Genomic DNA, 21,321 nt, shown 5'->3' with positions numbered 1-21,321 from the left:
ACTTGTCAGCACTGCAGTTTTATAGGTATGTGTGCTGCCCCCTAATTGCTCAGTGCTGCCACTCTGTGGTAACTTGTCAGCTCTGCAGTTCTCTAGAGATGTGTGCCTCCACATAACTGCTCAGTGCTGCAACACTGGGGTTACTTGTCAGCACTGCACATCTACAGGGACATTTCCACCCCCTCATCGCTCACTGCTGCTACCCTATGTTAATTTGTCAGCAATACAGTTCTCTTGCAATATGTGCCGACCTCTCACTCGTCAGTGCTGCCACCCTCTTGTAACTTGTCAGCATTGCAGATGTGTTCCTCCACATCACTGCTCAGCTATGCCACACTGTGGTTGCTTGTCGACACTGCAATTCTGTAGAGATGTTTGCTGCCCCCTCATTGCTCAGTGTTGCCTCCCTGTGGTTACTTGTCAGCACTGCAATTCATTAGACACATATTCTGTCCATTCATTGCTCAGTGCCTGACAAGCCCTGTGGTTACTTGTCAGCAGTGCAGTTCTCTACAAATGTATGAGGTCCTCTTATTGCTCAGCACTGCCACCCTTTGGTTACTTGCCAGCACTGCAGTTCTCTAGTGTCATGTTCCATCTCCTCATTGCTCAGTCCTGCCACCTTGCAGTTATGCATAAGCACTGCAATTCTCTAGGGACGTGTGCCATCTCCTCATTGTTGAGTGCTGCCACCGTTTATTTATTTGTCAGCATGGTATTTCTGTAGAGATGTGTGCCTCCACACCCGTGCTCAGTGCTGCCACCCTGTGGTTACTTATAAAAAAAGAAAAAGGAAAGAAAGTAAATAAGGAAGAAGAGTAGGAAAGACAATGAAAGAGAAGAGAAGAGAAGAGAAGAGAAGAGAAGAGAAGAGAAGAGAAGAGAAGAGAAGAGAAGAGAAGAGAAGAGAAGAGAAGAGAAGAGAAGAGAAGAGAAGAGAAGAGAAGAGAAGAGAAGAGAAGAGAAGAGAAGAGAAGAGAAGAGAAGAGAAGAGAAGAGAAGAGAAGAGAAGAGAAGAGAAGAGAAGAGAGAAGAGAAGAGAAGAGAAGAGAAGAGAAGAGAAGAGAAGAGAAGAGAAGAGAAGAGAAGAGAAGAGAAGAGAAGAGAAGAGAAGAGAGAAGAGAAGAGAAGAGAAGAGAAGAGAAGAGAAGAGAAGCGAAGCGAAGCGAAGCGAAGCGAAGAGAAGAGAAGAGAAGAGAAGAGAAGAGAAGAGAAGAGAAGAGAAGAGAAGAGAAGAGAAGAGAAGAGAAAGAGAAAAACTGTGTGAAGCCCAGTTGACTGAAAACAATATTGATGCAGTGACATCCTCATTCATAGCATTTTTTCATTTTTTCATTTATTTACTGTCTTTCATATTTTGCAGTGGGGAAGGGAAGGGAAGGGAAGGGAAAGGAAGGGAAGGGAAGGGAAGGGAAGGGAAGGGAAGGGAAGGGAAGGGAAGGGAAGGGAAGGGAAGGGAAGGGAAGGGAAGGGAAGGGAAGGGAAGGGAAGGGAAGGGAAGGGAAGGGAAGGGAAGGGAAGGGAAGGGAAGGGAAGGGAAGGGAAGGGAAGGGAAGGGAAGGGAAGGGAAGGGAAGGGAAGGGAAGGGAAGGGAAGGGAAGGGAAGGGAAGGGAAGGGAAGGGAAGGGAAGAAGCTGTAGCTTCCACAGCACATGTCATTAACAGAGTGATTCACTAGAGCTAGCACTAAGTCTCTATTTGAAGCCTCTATATGAAGTCAATCATATTTCAGTAACTACATTTATCGTTGCAGCAATAACATATCCACAGCAGGTTTGTAATGAGCAAGGTCTTTAGCTAGAGTGAATCTGAGCATCAGGTATGAATCTAGTCCTGGTAAACCAAAGAGAGAGGTTTTTGTGGGGTTATCATGAAGAAGTTATCAAAGGTTACAGACAATTAGAAATAACATAGGCCACCCCAGCAGACAGATGACTAGAGCCATGTTGATGTTTAAAGGAGTTTAGGACAGTATAAAGAAGGGGCTTGGCTAAGGTTTAGATTCAGACTACCTTACTCAACTGAGTATCCTGTTCATATAGCTTTGCTGATTTTAATCAAACTGCTACAGGAATGGTGTACTGTATTATGTAAACAAATGAAGTCAGGCCACATTATTCAGGGTAAAAAAAAGTCTTAAACCCACATGTAGGTTCCTTATTAATTTCTTTGTCATGCTGTGGAATAGTTCTCAGTTCAATGCATCACATGAAAGCCTCAGAAGGAAATTGTTTTAGTATCTGTCTTAAAGCAGAGAGATGCAGGGAATTTATTGGTTTTGCCTTCAATTCAATGAAGAGGTTAATTGCTTGTTACATTGAAAGGCTGTGTGACATATGTTTGATAACACATGAATGTGGACCAATGAATAACTGTAAATGGACATGCCACAGCCTGACAGGATGGTGTGTTATGGATGATAAATTAATAAATTATCAGTAGTTCTGTAAGCTATGCTACCTCAAATAGTTCCTCCATCTGAAGCTGCAGGCTGCGAGCTAAAACATTGCCAGTGTGCAGAGTTCTTCCTTTTCCTCCTCTGCACAACAGAGATGCACACTGGCAGTGGGATCTGTCATCTTGTTCCCATTTCCCAGTTGTCAATGAGCTATCTTGGTCAGCTGACTGCACAACAATGGTTGGAATGGTTGGAGAGCACATTTACCAGAGTAGAATAGAAAGCAAAGACCTGCAGCAGCCCAAAAGGCAACGGTGACGCCAAGCAGCAAGGCTAAGTGCTTCCCAAGGGGTTGAATTAAGAGGAAAAATGGTCCCCTGTTGCCTGCTGGCACTGCAGAGTGCCAGCTGCCAGCACCACTCTCAGAGCTCAGAAGCCCTTCACCTAAACACACATATGTTCTCTTGGTTAGTTGGTATGGTGGGAAAATGAACGCTTGGCCCAATGACTGACAATTGCAGAGATTTTCAGTCAAACAGTACCTCTAAAACTGATGGCAAAAAGCTACAATGGAAATATTAATACCTCTGGAAGTAATATGGATCAAATGGGGTCTTGAAATACAGAAACACTTATTTTTTAGAGTGCATTGACGTATAGCACTACACTATTCACATTGTCTGTGCAGAAGCAGTAAGCTTAGCGAGTTTTGGTGGATGTAGCTCTGGGTACGGTGCTGCTTCTCACACATAATGCCATTTGACTTCATCAAGAGCTGCAGCAAACATTGTCCAATCCCTGGTCCACATGAAAACTGAAACAGAGAGTCTGTGTCCTATTTTAAGCTTCTATTGAGATGAATCCTTACACATGTTTATTCAACTTTTTCACTCAGGTAAAGCTTCCACTGTTACAGCAGAAGTCTTATCTGTTGAACATATGAATAAAGCATGAGTCAGGAGTAAAGGAGATGGTAAAAAAGAGCGGGCTGCTTTCAAAATATTTAGTGTCTGAAGTAATTCCAAGAGTGGGAGATGCAGAAAACAGAATAAAACTATTTAACCAATAATGTGTTTTACCTCTGCAACAAAAATTTGCTGAGGAATTAAACTCTTAGTGGCACCATTTCTTAATTCCTTGCAGTGCCTCAGAAGGCTTTAGTGTGTCCTATAAAGAAGAAGAAGCTGCATGGCTCCTAAGAGGAAGACATAAAGCTTTTGTTTTCTTGATCTGCTGAACAAAACATGAACCCAGTTCTCCATTAGCCTATGGTCAGGCAATTCACAAAATATTCCTGTCCAGCCCTGATAACACTGACATATGAATCTCTGCCTCATGGCTTCAATATTCTCCAGGCTGGGCTCCCCAGTCACCTGGAACCTGGGGCCCTTCTCTGAGTGTTGGGTCCAGATCTTAAAATTAGTGGGTGGCAGATGGAGGTAAGCAGAAGAGTCGCTGTTTCTGCGGATACATCTTCCATTCTTCTTGCACAAGACTTTGCTACAGAGTTTGGCTGCTGAGGTCACATTAATGACATAATGTCCTAAGGGTCCATCAATGTACCGTTTCACAGTTGAACAGCTCTCCTGCAGATGAAAGGTCATGACACATTTTTCAGTAGCTAGCATTATGTCCAAATTTATTATCTAAGAAGATGCCAGTACAAAACTGTTCGTGGCTAAAGTAACCTGGTGAGATCAAGCTTTCTGGAGTAATCTATTAGGTTTAAGTGAATTTATTTCCATCTAGCAGATTAGCATATTATTGATCTTTACTATAGTGTCTGTTTGGCTGGTAGGTAGAAATATACTAGGGAGAAGTCCTAGCAAACTGAGAGTTTATATGCTAATCTGAGACTAACTAGCGCCTTGAGTAAGGATTTCTGGTGACTACTGACAAGGAGCAGTGTACAGGATTAAGTCTCCACTTTGGTCCTAATCTCTCCAATTCCTTCAGTTTACAAAAAGCAACATCATTGACAGAAACCAGCCCAGAAGTTAATGCAATTGTGGCTGCAAAGTTCCAATCCACATTTCCCTCTTCCTCCACCCAAGTCAGTGGTGTTTTGCCAGAGACTTCAGGAGGTAGAGAGCGGTCTGAATGAAAAGCAGAGTTAACACCAAAGCCTATCCCAGTTTTAGGGGTTGGGGCTGGCCTGTCATGCCTCCTGTAAAAGATCCGTGCAGCCTTCTGCCTCCTCTATTACTTCAGCATTAGTTGTGAAAGCCTGCAGAACCAGGGATGAGGAACTAGGCCTCGTCTTGTGGTAATATTACTTTTCTTGGGTCATTTCAACACTCATTAACCAGAGAAAATAGTCCTCCTCCACACTCCATTCCTTCTTTGTGATCTGTAAAAACTGCCACAGTTACGAAGTAAAACAATCTGTCATTATATTTGTATGCTATTGTTTCAAAAGCTGTCTTTCTCCTAATCTGGAAGCATTATTCCACAATGCTACAGGTGACTTGCCCAAAGCAACATGCTCTGAATCAACAGGACTTCTCAGCCTATTGCAAATACGGATCTAATGAGGCCACAAAGCATTATGAAGCCATCATCTTCAGTCACCGGCTGATTACACTGAGAAAGATAGATGGGTGCAACATCACTGGAGGTGTTTAGGAAGAGACTGGATGGGGTGCTTGGTGCCATGGTTTAGTTGATTACATGGTGTTGGATGATAGGTTGGTCTTGATGATCTCAAAGGTCTCTTCTGACCTGGTTAATTCTATTCTATTCTATTCTATTCTATTCTATTCTATTCTATTCTATTCTATTCTATTCTATTCTATTCTATTCTATTCTATTCTATTCTGTGTGGTGAAAGAGAAGAGGCACTGAGGTGATACAACCTACCTTTGAGCTGGCATATTGCATACTCCCCCAGAGAACTACTCCAGCTGCTCCCAAAGCCGCACTTTCGCCAATAGTGTTGACCAGATCTCTCTGAAAAAGGTCAAAAACAGACATCAGAAAATCAAAGATACAAAAATAAATGAGCATGTCCAGAGAAGGGCAACAAAGTTGGTGAGGGGCTTGGAGCACAAGCCCTATGAGGAGAGACTGAGGGAGCTGGGATTGCTTAGCCTGGAGAAGAGGAGACTCGGGGTGACCTTATTGCTCTCTACAACTACCTTAAGGGGGGTTGTAGACAGGCAGAGGTTGGTCTCTTCTCCCAGGCAACCAGTACCAGAACAAGAGGACACAGTCTCAGGCTAAACCTCAGGGGAGGTTTAGGCTGGAGGTTAAGAGGAAGTTTTACACAGAGAGAGTGATTGCCCATTGGAATGTGCTGCCCAAGGAGGTGGTGGAGTCACCATCACTGGAGGTGTTCAGGAGGAGACTTGATAGGGTGCTTGGTTGCATGGTTTAGTTGATTAGGTGGTGTTGGATGATAGGTCTCTTGCAGGTCTCTTCCAACCTGGTCTATTCTATTCTATTCTATTCTACTCTACTCTATTCTATTCTACTTTTTACACTTTATATCTTTGTTGTTGTTTTTCTTCTTCTCTTTTATTTATTCACAGAAGAGACATAAGTCCTGTGGCATATTTTTCAAACTAAAATCATTATTTGTGTAGAAAGCTCTTCTGTGTAACTCCAAGGGTTTGCATGTATTACATTCATGAGTGTGGCTACTAAATAATGAAATAGTTATAGTTAATTCACAAGGGATTCTCCAACCAAACTGGTGAAGTAAGAGTTGACTGATCAATTTTATCTGCCAGTCTCTGAATGATTACAATACCTATGTAGGTACCATTTTAAGCAAGTGAAGATAAGTATGATCACACATCTTTTTATCACCATTACAGTGCCTAATTTCAGTTGATGGGCTTTAGGCAAGGGTATTACTTGTTCTGCTTTAACCATGCCAATATGGTTACAGAGCTGCTGCTTCTACCAGTGTGAATGCCATTTTTCCAGGAAATGTACTTTCTAAAGACAAGTCTCTCCCAGTGATACATTTATGGTCCTGGCTTAACCATGTCCAATTTTAGAGCTGTGCCAACAAGCACTTTAGTTGTAGCAATAGCAGGAACACAGCTTTACCAGAGCACAGACTCTGTGAAGAACAGAAGTCACTGATGCCTTGCCAACAACATTGCAACATGTAAGCATCTTCAGCTGTTCCCTGTGACCACAAATACTGTGTTTCAAGAAATGCAATTAAATTTTAGAAATTATGGAGGAAGCATCTTCTTCCACCCCTAAATTTCAAAGCATGATCAGTTACATCTAAACGCATTTCTGTCTGTGACAACTGATTACAAAGTAATTCCTGATTAGTGTTAGCAATGGCAGACATTCAGTATTCCCTGAATAACCTATGAACAGATTGCACCCTTCCTTCAACTTTGCATTCTCACACACTTGTTCTTTTTGGTCTGTTGATTCCCTAACTCCTTCCCAGTGTCTAATACGGGGTGCTGGATTCCACTTGAGCAGGCTAGGAAGAGAACTCAGCCAAGAGCTCATGGTCCAGAGGTGGCTGCTCAGTCTAGATGGCCACACAAAGGAGACACCACCATCATGTTCCCCTGCTACAGACAGGTTTAGGAAACAGAAGTTTCACCTGCTGAGAACTCCAAACCAAAAGCAGAGATATGGATGTGCTTCCATGAAGCCCTGAGCAGGGCACACAACTCCACCAGTGGCGTCAGACACAGGGTATGCTTGGGTTGGCGACTGAACCAAGTGCTAATCTTCATACAGCACAGTCTAGTCTAAGTGGGGGCTCACTGGCATGGCTCTTCCATGTGAGTGTGAGAAGTATCTCATATGGAAGAAAACATGCAGGTTTAAAAACTTTTAGATACCATTTTACATATGAGCATCTGGTGGAGAATCCCATTTGACTGCTTGTGTCAGACCCTCATCCATCCATGTTGGAAGAACATCCTGCAGGGGCAATTTTAGGGGTCAGCCGCCACTTAGGCACCTGCCATTTCTCAAAATGTTAAGTCAACAAAAGCCTCTTCCCCTCTGATGTTCATTTACATTCAAGCTTTTGGGGGCAGTGTGCAACAACCAAAGATCCTCAAGACTGTGCTGAGCTTTCTGAGCAGACAGCTGATTTGCCAGGGTGGAGGAGGCTCTCATTTCTATCAGTGCTTCGCCGAATTTTGATGAGCCAAGTCACTGCATTGGTCACTAAAAAAATAGAAGGTGAGTGTACTGGTTTAGGGCCAGGCAGATTTTCTCGTGCCTCTTGAGAGGGGCAAAAGAATGACACTCACACAAATAGATTGCAGAAATGATGGAAAGTTTAAATGGGAAAGCAATTAGTTTACAGAAGTTGAAAGCATAGTGACAAAAGAATCCCCAAAGAATCCCCAAAGCGTACAGAATCCCCCATAGCACACCCTAAGCCTCCCAACACTTCCCTTCTCCCCACCTGAGGGTATACCCAAAACCCCTTAGGCTCTTTCTTCCTGCCCCCATTGCTAGGCTGGTCTCAGGCTGGCCAGGTCTGAGACTGTCCCCCACTTCTCCTCCAGGCATTAGACCTAGCCAGGACTAAGAGGCCTTGAGATACTCCCCCGCTGTTACCCGACAGGGAGCATCTCCCATGGGAGCAGAGGGAAGAAAGAGGAAGTGAAAGACTTTGCAGCTGGATTTATAGGGCACAGAATATGAAATATGCAGCTTCCTGTGGCCACCTACTGGGCTGGACACTCGGGACACCAGAGGTGTAACTTGTGTGGCAGCAACAGGAGGCACCCAGCCTAAACTGCCACAGTGAGCTAAGCTGTTTCAGTTTTGGACCTTGGAAGGCAATGGGACAGATAGTCCTCGTTACATGTTGAAATAAAATAAGTACATCTGCAATATTTCTTTTAGATTTTGAACAGTCTTATTTACAGACATTCTTCTGTATTCAGGAATGGCAGCGCGAGTCTGGCATGGTTGCAGGGAACGGTGTCTGTACACATACACATCTAACCATCAGAGAAGACTGTCTGTCCCTGAGTGAGAGAATTGTTATATATTATTCTCCCTTTGCTAGTTGTCATCCTGCTCCTCTAATGACTTCAGCCATCTAGTCAGGAAGCACAGATGCTACTGTGTAACTTCCCTCTCCCACATACATAGCAGTGAATTGTCAAGGCAGAGAGTTCCTAAATATCCTACAGGTGGCAAACTTCTTACACTCGTTTCTAGCCACCCTTCATAATGTTTGTTATCCTAATTCACAATTTATAAATTGTTTCCAAAGAATTAAAAAAAAAAAAAAAAAAAAGGCATGATGAATTTCTCACATACCTTAGACTTTTCTTAAATGCAGCCCTGCGAGTTCCTGGCAGTGCCCAAGCTGCTCATACAATGTGTACAGTCTGGAGACACATCAAGCCCTGCTCCCACGGCTGCTTGCAGAGCTCAGTGCTGTCCTTATCAGAAAATACGTAGTGAAGTACAACCCAAAGATATTTCTGTGGCTATACAGAAAACTTCCCTGGCTACAGAGTTGTAAAGTTATCTTTAAAACATACAAAAGTAAATAACTAGATGCAATTGAAAAATAGGACAGCGAGTTGAAGAGTATAACTGAAGACAATCACTCCAAATTATCACTGTACTATTCAGAAAATAGAATGAGGTAAAACACTAAATTTTACCACTACAGAGCTTGAACTTGTGTGTAACTGCTTAATAGCATGTTAGTACTCCTAGCTTTCAGGAACATTTTTATATTGATCAAGGGACTGATTTAGCTTATCAAAATGTATTATCACAACCTGAGCATGTGAAGAACAGCCATTTATTTCATGGTCTGACTTCTCCGGTGAAGGTGATCTGTGTGACATCCTGCCTGTATCAACCACAGTGACTCTTTGAAGTCAGCAGGACCCAGCCTGGCCTATTTGACCATGATTTCTGAGGGTCAAATATGAGATCAGCTAGGATCTGCAGTTTCCACATCACATAGAGAGCTGTTACAAAGAGTTCTAGGTTGCTAAAAATGAGGCACACTGAACTGATGATTGCTTTTATGTACCATTTCCTTTCTGGGTGCAGCCTGAAACACTTCTCAGAAACTTAGACTTCACCACACATCCTCAGCTCCAGCTCCAGGTAGAAGCCACATGCAGCTGTGGTTCGCTGGTCTGACTGCTGCCTATTCCAATGCACTTTCTCTCCCTTTGGCTAAGTTAAGAACTTGCCTCTGGCAGCACCAGAAGCAAGCTAAAGCAGCATCTCTCTGCAAACTAAAGGGAGGGAAGACTTCCAGATGCCTTCAGCCACTAATGGGTTGTTTCCATGAATTCCGTGCCCCAGATTTTCTCCCCCCTTGAGAAATTTATAGCAATCAAAGAAAAACTATTTACACTTGTGGCAATAACTGCAGAAATGAATAGCATCTATGCCTCTCTGTTATGTGAACAAACAAAATGAGATCCACAAATGTCATTACATACCCAGAAAGTCTAGAAAATCTAGAATCTGTACATGTATTTTTACCATCAATATTGGTAATCAATGGCCACTGTATATTTATCACATTTAATCATTGGTTGAAAGAACATTGCAGAACTCAAAAGTTTGCTTTCTTTATGAAAAGGACTCTGCAGTGCTAGCACTAAATGTTAGATCATGAAGATATTTGAATATGTTATACCTCTGAAAAGAAGGATGGCCAATATTCATCATTCAGAAATTAGTTACTCCAGGCCAGACTAGTCATGAGGTCTGTGGTGACAGGTTGGACTCAATGATCTTTGAGGCCTCTTCCAATCTTGGTGATACTGTGATACTGTGATACTCAACTGGTTCATTTCTGTACTGAATGAATTTACATTTAGACAAAGAAACAAAAAAATCCCTGAAGCTACTTTCTCAGGGAAGTTTATCTTTCCATTACCCTAATTAAACATCATGAAAATTTGTCAAATTCATTTCACAAGCTGTTCTGAAAAAGTAAAATATCAGAATGAATGACTTCCTTAAGGAAATTATTTCTTTACACCTTTTTTCCCCCCTCAATTACCCTCATTAAAAATATACAAAGTTATCTTAGAGAAGTAGATGAAAGCACTGCAATTTTAATTCTTGAAAGGGATAGAGTTTTCTACCATGACTTCACCTTGAGTACTGTGTCCAGTTCTGGGCCCCTCAATTTAAGAAGGACATTGAGATACTTGAACATGTCCAGAGAAGGACAATGAGGCTGGGGAGACGCCTTGAGCACAAGCCCTAAGAGGAGAGGCTGAAGGAGCTGGGATTGTTTAGCATAGAGAAGAGGAGGCTCAGGGGAGACCTTATTGCTCTCTACAACTACCTGAAGGGTGGCTGTAACCAGGAGGGGGTTGGTCTCATCTCTCAGGAAACCAGCACCAGAACAAGAGGACACAGGCTCAAGTTGATCCAGGGGAAGTTTAGGCTCAAGGTGAGGAGAAAGTTCTTCACTGAGAGAGTTGTTAGCTGTTGGAATGTGCTGCCCAGGGAGGTGATGGAGTCATCATCCCTGGAGGTGTTCAAGAGGGGATTGGATGTGGCATGTGGTGCCATGGTTTAGTAGTCACGAGGTGTTAGGTGACAGGTTGGACTTGATGATCTTTGAGGTCTCTTCCAACCTTGTTGATTTTATGATTCTATGATTCTATGCAGTGCTTCTTTTCAAAGGGGCTACCTTAAATGCCTTAAATGCATTTATACAAGAAATACTTTTAGGAAGGATTTTTTCTAAGAGATTTTTTCCTAATCTCTAAATTTCCAAAGAAGTCTGTCTGCTTACCTCTGTCAAAACATGAAAAGTATAGGCATAAAATGGTCTGGAGTAAACAAACACAGGCAAAACATAGTCTTTTCTAGCAATTGATGCAATGCGTATTGCCTCCTTAACCCGATAGTGAACAAATTTCAGTGCATTGGGACTTGACTTTAGTATATAATCCAAGTATACAGAAGGGTAGAGAGCAGTGCTTTCCTTCCACAGCCAAAGCAGGAGGTCATTGCGGGAGGACTCAATGGGTGGGCATTTCCCTGTGTATGTTTGTGGGTGCTCTTTGTAGTCATAATTGTAGCAGTCTGGGTAAAGATAGTAGCCCCACAAACCATTTGGTCTCATATGCTCAGCCAGAAGGATAGTGTTGTTCATAAAACTCTTGCCAGCGTTTTCAAATTCCTCTTTAGCCACTTTCCTAATTCTGTCCTCTGACCACTGAGGATGCCTTCTCCTAACAATCTCAAGTGATTTATTTCTATATATGCTTTTATTACCCCAGTTCCTATCCCACTGGGGCCTCCAGTTTTCCCAGTCAATGACTGCAAGTCCCTGAAACTTCTTCATGGGTATGCAATAGTCAATGTCAGACTTTGCTTTATGAAGGTGTTTGATTAAACTTTCATTCTGGGGCACCCCTCCATTGACAGGATCCCCGTTATCTGAGTAGTAGGGATAGTATCCCAAATGAGTGTGATAGAAGATTGTCACATTGGATCCACTCAGAGTCTCATTGGTGTTGGATGCAATGTCAAAAATACTGAGATCCAGGTCCACTTTGTACCGCAGCCTGCACTGCTCGGTGGGCGCGTTCCAAACAACCACGAAGGGCTTGTGCAGAACCAGAGGGGCCCGTGCTGGCTTTGGCAGCTGAGCATCAACCATAGCAAGCAGCACTGTCACTGCTAACAGTTTGACCCAAACATCCATGGTATGGTTTTTTTCTGGGAAATTGCTATGATGTGCCCTTGAAAACAAAAATGAGAGAAAACACGTTAAAAAGCAGTAACCACCCTGGAGGCAGGTAGGATGACAAAGGCATGGCTTTTAGTTTGTTTTGCCTTTGTTAACATTACACCCAGTGCAAGCAGAGAAAAGTGCACATCTGTGATCTTGTAAAAATTGTCTCATTTCAAATGCTCTGAAAGACTTTTTGATAGATTTCACTGTCCAGAAGTGTGTTCTGAATCCAGAAATCATAAAATTAGTTTGTTCATATGAATATTACTGCATCTATAATGTGGCATAGTATATCCTCTCAGTTGCTATCTTCTGTCATCCACCTGTTAAGTTTCTCCACTTTAGTCACATTAAATAACTACAATTGCTGTCTGCATTGCAGGCTCAATTCATGAAATGTCCTGAAATTGGCTATTTTCCTGGGTTTGCAACCATTTAAAATTATTTCTTTCCTTGTCTGTAAAGTCAGACCCAAGTTATCCTATCATAATTAGCCTAGTTTCACTAGTCCCTGGTATTTTCTCACTCAGTTAACAATCACTTAACTCTTTTCCTAGAAAAGAATAGCTCTTCACACCTACCCATCCATCAGCTCACAGCCTGAAACTATAGATTTTTTGCTTTCCAAACCAACACACCACTTTAAATAGTACTCTTGGATAGTCCCTTTTTAATCTGTAATACTCTGATAAATCCTCAAGAAGGATGTGGGTGCCCCTATCTGAATCTGCCAGCAGACTTATTAAAGAAAAAACTTTTGCACTATTTGAACATTTGTTGCTTCTTCTAAGTGGTATCATCCAGGATTTCTCCCCCTGTCATTTGTTCTTCCTTGCCATTCCACCATCTGGGTTTCATGTTTCTTTCCCTACCTGCCACTGCTCTTCTGATCTTGTCTTCCTGAAATTTCTACTTTGTCTTTTTATCTCCTACACAACAGCCTTTCTCTCCTCTATTCCTAGTCTTGTGTTTTCCTATCATTAGTCCCAGAAAAACACTGAGTCTCCCCAGTTGGTGGTCTGGTACAAGGAGAGTTTACCAAGAGGTGAAGGAAGGCAGTTGGCATTATGCAACGGCTAGGGGCAGCAAGGGAAGAGCAGAACTGCAAGAAACCACAAGGCTTGCTCCCCAAGAGCAAGTTCTCATCAGCAAGCTTGAGATTTATATCTCTGTTACTTTCTCACCTGCTCTCTGCCTGATTACTTTGCGGTCCTAAGTATAAATTTTGCTCCCAAGTTCCAAAACATTGCTCACAATCCTTTAGATCAAATTAAGGATAACATCCTTGAGTGAAATGGACCATTGCTACAGGCAATCAAGCTGGTACTACATACAAGCATGCCTATTGGACAAGGATGCCAAGTTATCATCACTCCACTGATTTGCTGGAAGGAAGTCCTATGATTGTGACCGGTATCTTTTCCTCTGTTTTCCTACAGTCTTTGGTAACCATCTAAATAATGCCATAGACTGGGGAAAAAAACCCAACCTAACAAATAAAAAGCCACAAAAGAATCCTTTCCCTTCATCTTTTATACAAATGTATGAATGCATCACAGTACTTTGCATTCCTTCTTTGATGCAGAACTGAATTTATACATTTGTAAGAGCTGTTTTCGTTATTTGGACTGGATTGCTTTGCAGTACATGAGAACAAACCTATAATATAGATAAAGAATTTCTCAAAAAAGTGATAGCTCAGTTGAAATGGGAAGAGCACCAGGAGGTGCTTTTGTGATTTCTGTTGCAAATAGATAACAGATGCCTATTCCCACAATCCAAATGCTGATATTGTTCAGGCTTGTGTTATTATGTACATTGAATTAGATCATTTTGTCTGGTATTAATGACTAATACAGTATAGTTCATGTCTACCTATGTCAGCCCTAGATATTACAATATTGCTGATAATAAATCATAATAGAGAATAAAATAGATAGAATTAACCAGGTTGGAAAATACCTTTGAGATTATCCAGTCCAACCTATCATCCAACACCATCTAATCAACTAAACCATGGCACCATGCGACCCATCCAGTCTCTTCCTAAACACCTCCAGTGATGATGACTCCACCACCTCTCTGGGCAGCCCATTCCAATGGCCAATCTCTCTTTCTGGGACGAATTTCTTCCTAACATCCAGCCTAAACCTCCCATGGTGCAGCTTGAAACTGTGTCCTCTTGTTCTGGTGCTGGTTGCCTGGGAGAAGAGACCAACCCCCACCTGGCTGCAACCTCCCTTCAGGTAGTTGTAGAGATAGGCCAGGAAATAATGGTGAGAATAATTTTCAGTTCTATTTCTCAGTCCCTGGCCAATTCTTGTCACTGGCCCTGAAAAGGCCTTTAATCACATGGTTGGAGTTGGCGGCAACCTCTAGAATTCAGCTTGTCCAACCCCTTGCTCAAGCAGGATCACCTGCTTGTACCTGGTCACTCAGGACCAGGTACAAAACACCAAAAGTGACAAAATAAAAATGTTTCTCTCAGGACATTGAATAATTTTTTAGGTACTTTTGACTGGATTGATCAAATCTCATTGAATCTGTGAAGCAGCCTGTATATCTTACTCAACTGTAGACATGAAGGTATCAGAATCTGCAAGGTTAATCCCACAAAAAACAAAGGGCAGGAATCAGTTTAATCCTGTTCCAGCTCCTTTAAAGATAGGAGTCTGGTAAAGGACAATCATTCAGGGTCCTCCAGTGAATGCTGGACACCTCTCAAAGCTACTATAAATTCCTTATTTAATGCTTTATGGAATTAGTCACCATGCTGTCTCTCTTAACCTAGAGAAGGAGGGGATAAGTGCCTAAATAAGGTCTACTATTTAGATGGTTGGAGCATCTCACTAGAAATCATCTTACTTTTTGTGCTACTTTCTATTACACACAGGAGAGATTCACACATACACAGCACCTCTAAGGGGAGACAATTCAAAACAGTGTTCTCTGGAAAAGTTCTAATACAGTTGCACTCATCTGCAATTAATGCTGATATTATTTGCACATGGGAACTTAATTACAGATGCTTTTTCTTTGAAGAGCCATATGAAGTCAAGTGAAACAAGTTTTCAAAGGAACAGGTAAATCTATAGTTGTGAAAAGGGAGGGAAATAAATTATCTGTTGTTTCACAAATAGACAAAAGAACCTCTAAAGAATAAATCATCTTTTATTACAGTTTCCACTGCTCTGTCTTTGGACTGTGGCCTTTAGTCTCATGCATGGGCACTAATTGGACTGCTTTATCTCTGATTTTTAATGAGTACAGACACTAACCATTCCTCCTTGATTCAAATTCTCATGTATTTCTGATTCAATGATATATTATCATGGTTAATTTAACTTCAGAAAGATGCACATAGCTTTCTGAGGCACTGCAGCGTTTTCAGAGCAGAATTTGTTCTCAGTGTTTCTGCTCTATATTCTAAAAACAAAAATTAATTCTTAATAAGTAAGAGAGGTGGGGGCCTGAGCATAAATCCTTTGCAGTTGATGAAGTGCTTTTTATTGTATTCAGGAAAGTTTTGGTCGTGTTCTCACTGCACAAAATAACATGCAGTTTTCTATTTGCGTGAGTTTCTGCTATGCTACTTAGGATGAAGTGAGTTATGGCTGAATATCAATGCATCCTTTAATGGGTGTGGACAATTTACCAGTTCTTGCATAGAAAAAGTTATTGTCTGTGTATTTCTTTCATTACTTTAGTCAAAAGAAACAAGAAAGCATTTGTTTTTCCCAAGCAAGTTCTGTTAACTTAGTCCAACCTTTCTTTCAACTGTGTTTATTGGTCAGAATTCCAAATGGTTGATAGCAGCTGAACTAAACATCTTAACTGCATGCTTTGATTCCAAACATAGACAGCTTAAAATCAGGAAAAATATAGACTCTCATTCTAAATAAATCTATTTGCATATTGTGTGTTCCAGTACAGCCCAATGATGGTCTCCAGACAGCCAGTTCTGCTTCTTGGATGGTTTTTATTGATTATCCCAGCATTATTTGCACTTAAACACATAATGTTACAGCTGGTACTTTTCATTATGATTCATATGTTGGTCACATAGTGAGCCAAAGCAGCTTTGTAATAGACAGAACACGCATCTTCTCATTTTATATTAGTCTGTATGCCGACTTTTCAAGGAAGTATAAACCATATGTTTAGCTATAATACTTCTGTTTTCATCTTGTGCTAAATTTAATTGTTCTTCATTCCCAAGGTTTATAGTCCCTTCTAGATGAACAGCTCATTTGCATAGACATATTTACTATTCATATTTATCTTGCAGGAGTGAGACATTTTAAGTACTTTGACTGCCTATACAGTTTAATGTCAATGGGCCACAAGGTAAGAAGAATCACTCTTCAATCAAATAAGCATTTCATAAAACTGAAAAATCTTTCAGTGTATACTTTAGTTAACAGTTGATACTCTGGAGACTTTATTTCATTACTGTTCTTTCCTTGTCAAATGAGAAGCTTACAGGATGTCTGTGTCATTTTTTTTCACACATTTTGAAGAAATCGGTGTCATCGCTCCAGAGCCATAAAGGCAAAATATGACCTAAGGCAAAAGAGATTTTGAGCAAAAGCTGCAGTGGAGAGTGTATGCAGATTTAGACCAAATTTCAAGTACAATGGTTTAGTTGACATTTCAGTATCTTGAAATATCCTAGAGATGATCTTGCAAACTAAATCACACCTGGAAGCCAGCATCCTGTGACTAAACTGGGTTTATCTGACTGCATCAGCTCAGATGGGAAAGGGAAAACTACACACTGAAGTTTCAAGACCACTGAAATGTGTGCAATGCCACATGCAGTGAGAAAGTAAGAACTCCCAGACATGCAATTTTACCTGTGAGGTATGACTTAGGCTGCATATCTTCCACTGAACTCCCCAACAGTCATATGAGATTCCCTCATTAACCAGTATCTCACATAATTTAAAATAAAAAAATGGGAAAGAGGTACAACTAAATCATAGAGAAAGTGTGATTTCCCCCCCCCCCCCCGAAGAGTCATGCTTTGTGGCCTACATTAGATTTATAAGACTTTCCCAAGCTCACTTTCAGTACTTTATATGCATTATCGACTTGCGTCTTACAACTGCTGAGCTTAGTGCTATGCTTTCTCTCGCTATAAACACACATTCATTTCAACTGGTATTTCTCATGTCTCTGGGGAAGTGCTTTGCTTGGAAAATAAATTAAATAGGATGGCACTTAGAAAGGAAAATAGTGAAACTGAATTGTTTGCATTCCTCTGAGGAATGTGCAAAATTGGCAGCTAGAAGTAATGTCCTTTTTTGAACATAAGCTGACCACACTTGGAGTAGAAATTAGGCATTTCCTGTTTAGCTTTCTTGTTTCTGTTATGTGCAGCTTGTGTCATGCCTTCAATTGAGAGAAAAGACCACAAAGAAGCATGAGAATGAGAGACAAAAGAAGTGGTTTTGAAGAGATATTCTTCCCACAGAACCCATCATTATTCTCCTCTATTAAATATAACCACTTTCATACTTCATGTGTCCTGTTCTATCCTAGTCTACCTGTAATTTTTCTTGATAGTCACACTGGTACCAGCAAGACTGAGGGCTACTCAATGTTATAAATGTCATTACATCACACCCTTTGGCTGTAGGACTAATTTCATAGAGTATGAACCACTCCTTAAATTACTTTCTTCCTGATATAAACCTCAGTAAAACCAGGAGAGTTGTGGCTTTTCTTTTACATTGTAATTTTTGATGTGTGGAATAACAGTGGGTTTACTCCTGTGAAAAGAAAGAAATGATGGCACAGGTTAGCAAAGGGAAGAAAGATGAAGCTTCCTCAGCTTCCCTGCACCAGATCCTCAGGGTGGCTTGGAGACAGCTGGAGGAACCCTACATAACTGCTGACTGTCCAACACTTGAGCACTGCAACAGCTCTGCAAAGTGTCCCCAGACAGGTATGCTGGGGTCGGCTTGTTCTTGCTTCATGCTCAAACACAAGCAGTGGGGACATTCAAGGCCCAAGATTTCCTTCCCTCTTCCTCTCTTCCCTCACTGCCCCACTGCTTTTAACGCAAGGAACTCAAACTGTTTTTCAAATGTTAATTCTCAATTTCCTGCTGGGAAAAAACATTCCCTGTTGAGATACTGAAACATCTCATTGATTTACTAGCAAATCAGTGAGGGAGGGAAAATTAAGATACAGGTCATGGTTCCCACTACTGTTTTATCTAAAAGACTGGCCTGTCATTTTAAATCACTACAGATTATTGATGACACTTTAGATATCAGGGACAGGTAAAATAACATGGTTTAAATCTGCCTGTGCAATAGAGGGAGATTAAATAAATGTGCCACAAACAATTTTTCAATTGCCAAAGGACTGAGAAGAAGTAATTTTTGAGTAGATGAAACTGCATAAAATGGAGAATATGACACCACTTCATGTATCTAATACATAGAGTGCATCTAATATATGAAGCACTGATGTAATATGTTAATGAAAAAGCTTGATGTATAAGTTTCAAATCCATTCCATCTATTTCCATTGAATTATGAGCTGGAGTCAGACATACTTTAGAAAAAAAAGCAAAAGATGTGAAGTTTTTGTTAAAAGCATAACCTTTAATATGCAATTTAAACATTTATTTCATCTCCACATGCAAAAACAAAACAAAACAAAAAAACCCACAACTACCCAAAGGAAAAAAATTAATTGTGGAATTGTGGGGCCTTTCATTCTCCAGGAGCCATACTGATAGACTTCTTAAAGCCTTAATTCCCTGAATAATTAAGACTAATATCCTAAGCAGCATTCAATACACTCGTCTTCTGGCCCTGGCCCTTGATGGGTGAAAAGTGCCTACTGACAGTATCCTGAAATTAATTTCTTACTGTTTCATAGATTTTTCTTTCAATTTATTACTAAATACTTTTAACTGAAGATTGTGAACGTTAATGGCACTAACAGAATGCATCCTAGCTTCTGGCATGTAATTTTAATAGCTGATAAGAATGTATGAATGAGTAATATCATACAATAAATAATGCATGAGTTTGCATTGTTGTGAAGCATTTAAAATAGTTTAGCTTCTTTCACACCATCTGCTTCATTCACATATTCATTGTCTGAAAAGTTTATTGTCATTAGAGGCACTTATAAAAGAGAAAATTAAGCTGAATTAATAACAGAAAATTCCTACAATCAGGCCTCGACTTATTCCTGAGAAAATGCTATAGGCTGAATTAACTTTAGCTCTCTTGATGATAAATTCTTCTTTCAGGTAGTACAATTCAAGAAAATTCAAGAAAATTAATTGTGGGGTGTAAATCTGGAAATACTCCAGTTGAATGAATGGAGTTATTAAGCATTTATAATCTTGTGAGAGGAAAAATGTGCCCTTTAGTCAACTCAAGGCTCCTAATATGTCGGCAAATACTTAAAACTGTTGCGTATTTCCACTGTAAATCTCTGATTGCAGTAAATAATTCCTATTCTTTGGATATCACAAAAGAAAATACTACAGTTTGCTGGATAGAAGCTCAGGACAATTTGGAAAATATACATAAAACAGATTTTGAAGTGAGGTGAAATTAACTTCAGAGTATTTGCATGCCCATACACAGCTTGGCGGGTGTCTACATTGCCTCTAATACACGAATTAAAAATACCCCTAGGTCTACAAATAGCCAGCACAATATATTAACAGCAATCATTTATAAACAGACCTCACTGTCAAACAACTAAGTGTGTCCTCTTTTGGGATCCTTTTGAGATTATTTTAATATACTCTGTTTGTGGATGGGGGTCTGCCTCACTGTGGGTCATCTCGAAACAATTACCCTGAATGTTTTGCTTCTAATGAAAGAAGTCTTTTTGGGTTTCCTTTTGTTGTGTTGGTTTGTTGTTCGTTTGTTTGGTTTTTCATTTCCATATGGGATTAAATACACAACCAGCATATGATGAGCGTGTAGTGTTGCATGGATAGTCCAGTGCATTTAAGTATTACGTTGATCAGTTTATGGAATGCCCTTAAAGTCAAAACATTAATTTTGTTTTTCAAATGTGAATTTTTCACATACATCATTTCATGATCAGTTTTCTAATTTACAATTGCTGTTACATATTCCAGTGTAAAGCACCAAATAGCTATTTGACAGGGGGGAGAAAAGATACGTAGATATATATATATATAGAGAGAGAGAGAGAGAATCCATCGTTGACATGTTATAGAAAATAACACAGAAAGCTTTCCTAAGTGGTAGACAATAAGCAGAAGTGAAAACTTTGTCTCTACTAAATATTGAGTAAATTACGTGGAACTTACCTCGAGAAAATCAGTGAACAGCAGAAAACTTTGGTGGAACAATTTACAACAGCAGTGTTTGTTCCAGGAATGTGCTCTTCCTAATGAGTGGGGTTTTAACTAATGAGGAACTGAGGGCATGTGAAGCTAAGGGCAGAATTTTGCCTAAACACTCATCATGTAAATTAATTAATTTAAAAGTTAGCTGCATTACTTGTCAGTAATGCTTATGGTCTTGCCACAATGATTTTATATCACCTACTTTTATGGCCTGATAAGGGAATGACCAGACTCGTATTTGAGAATAATTAAGTTGTGCTTTGGAAAATGCCATGCTGTGGACTCAGCAGTGACAGTCCTTAACAGTAGGGACAGCTCAGTCACCACGGCAGAGGGAGAAGCAGGGACACTTGCAAATCTGAGCAAATAAAAATAGTTCAGGAAGAGGTATTTCAAAGACCTGGCTGGCTGGACAAAGAGTTGTGATAAATGGAGTGAAATCCAGTTGGTGGCCAGTCACAAGTAGTGTCCCCCAGGGCCACCTATTGTATTCAGTATCTTCATCAGTGACCTGGACAGCAGGATTGAGTGCACCCCCAGTAAGTTTGCAGACAACAACAAGCTAGGCAGGAGTGTTAATTTGCTTGATAAGGTAGAAAGGCTCTGCAGAGGAATCTGGACAGGCTGGATCAATGAGCTGAGGCCAGCTGATGAGGTTTTACTGGGCCAAGAGCTGAACCCTGCACAACAACCCCATGCAATGATATAGGCTTGGGGCAGAGTCGCTTGAAAGCTGCCTAGCAGAAGAGGACCTGACGGCGCTGGCTGACAGCTGACAGAACATGAGGCAGCAGTGTGCTCAGGTAGCTGAGGAGGCAAACAGCATCTTATCTTGTACCAGAAATAGCGTGGCCAGCAGGAACAGGGAAGTGATTG

At 40.8% G+C, this 21,321-nt stretch overlaps 1 protein-coding gene across 1 annotated transcript; it reads right to left on the bottom strand.

Annotated features, from left to right (window-relative positions):
- Positions 1-1,570: 1,570 nt before the first annotated feature.
- LOC137455028 (hyaluronidase-1-like) lies at positions 1,571-20,884 on the bottom strand. The gene is made up of 4 exons (XM_068165532.1): positions 20,407-20,884; positions 11,139-12,093; positions 5,258-5,347; positions 1,571-3,984 (listed from the first exon to the last, which is right to left on the bottom strand). The coding sequence occupies exons 2-4, from the start codon at positions 12,054-12,056 to the stop codon at positions 3,556-3,558; spliced, it is 1,437 nt and encodes a 478-aa protein (XP_068021633.1). The 5' UTR covers positions 12,057-12,093; positions 20,407-20,884; the 3' UTR covers positions 1,571-3,555.
- Positions 20,885-21,321: the final 437 nt, after the last annotated feature.

The sequence above is a fragment of the Melanerpes formicivorus genome, unplaced genomic scaffold (genome assembly GCF_026170545.1).
Source record: "Melanerpes formicivorus ecotype bairdi unplaced genomic scaffold, bMelFor1.0.p_v2 SCAF_3, whole genome shotgun sequence".
Classification (NCBI taxonomy): Eukaryota; Metazoa; Chordata; class Aves; order Piciformes; family Picidae; genus Melanerpes; species Melanerpes formicivorus.
This window is presented reverse-complemented; position numbering and strand designations above follow the sequence as displayed.